This window comes from Apaloderma vittatum, unplaced genomic scaffold (assembly GCF_000703405.1).
Source record: "Apaloderma vittatum isolate BGI_N311 unplaced genomic scaffold, ASM70340v1 scaffold6571, whole genome shotgun sequence".
Lineage (NCBI taxonomy): Eukaryota > Metazoa > Chordata > Aves > Trogoniformes > Trogonidae > Apaloderma > Apaloderma vittatum.
Window position 1 is genome coordinate 2,530 of NW_009700717.1, and position 889 is coordinate 3,418.

Here is an 889-nt window from a genome sequence, read left to right on the forward strand (position 1 = left end):
CCCTCCATCACCACGCAGCCAGCCTGTGGCACGGGGCAGTGACCAGAGCGTCCTGCAGAGCTACGTTTGTTGGTCATGTTTGGGGTGGGGTTTTTTCCCACATTTTTAGGTTTGGGTTTGTTTTTTTTTTAGGTATGCAGAATAAAAAAAAGTCCCTCCTTGTGCTCCCCCTTGCAAGTTAATTCCCTTTAGAAACTGCTTGTGTGCTGCAGGGAGAGATGGTAGTGAGTGACACGTGACTTTTACTAAAACAACAGCCAGGGATTGAAATTTGCTTCACTGGCTTTTTTAAATAATAGTTAATCTGTGAGCAAACAGTTGAGCACTTAATTAGAGGGGTGTAAGCAAGGGAGAATAACAAAGACTCTTAACTTGTTAAAACAAAGTTTCCTTCGCTTCAGCAAAGAGGAAGGAAGGAAGGAAGCAAGAATAAACAGCTTCAAGAATTTTAATGGTGATAATTAAGTATAGTAACTATGAGTTGTTTAGAGGCTTGATGTAACTTTATCCAGTAAGCACCAAGTTCCTACTTGTTTGATCAACTTAGCTGCAGTTATTTTTGTGGTTGAAGCAATTCAGACTCTGCATTTACATGGTAGAGGTACAAAGTTAATCGTTGCTTTCTGGCCCAGCAGAGTTTCTCAGAGAGGTAATGGGAACCTGACAAGCCATGGGTGCTCACGTAGGGCTTGCAAACACAAGAGAACTAAAAGTGGTTTTCGTTTTTGATTCTTTTTTTTTCTTTTTTTCCCCCCTCTAGATCTATCAGATTCCACGTTGTCTTACACTGAAACAGAGGCTACAAACTCGCCCAACGTCACACCCGGAGACTTCTCAGGTTGGCAGATGTTTCGCGCCTTGCCCGCACGCGAGGTCTGCGCCGGTGGCC

The 889-nt window shown here is 43.5% G+C and overlaps 1 protein-coding gene across 1 annotated transcript in view; it reads left to right on the plus strand.

The window, feature by feature from the left end:
- Positions 1-889, plus strand: part of SMAD6 (SMAD family member 6) — a gene marked incomplete at its 5' end in the record, with an annotated part of 37,461 nt that overhangs the window by 988 nt on the left and 35,584 nt on the right. Inside the window, one exon of the mRNA XM_009878836.1 lies at positions 761-838. Within this exon, the coding sequence (XP_009877138.1) occupies positions 761-838 (78 nt within the window). The remainder of the gene's footprint in view (positions 1-760; positions 839-889) is intronic.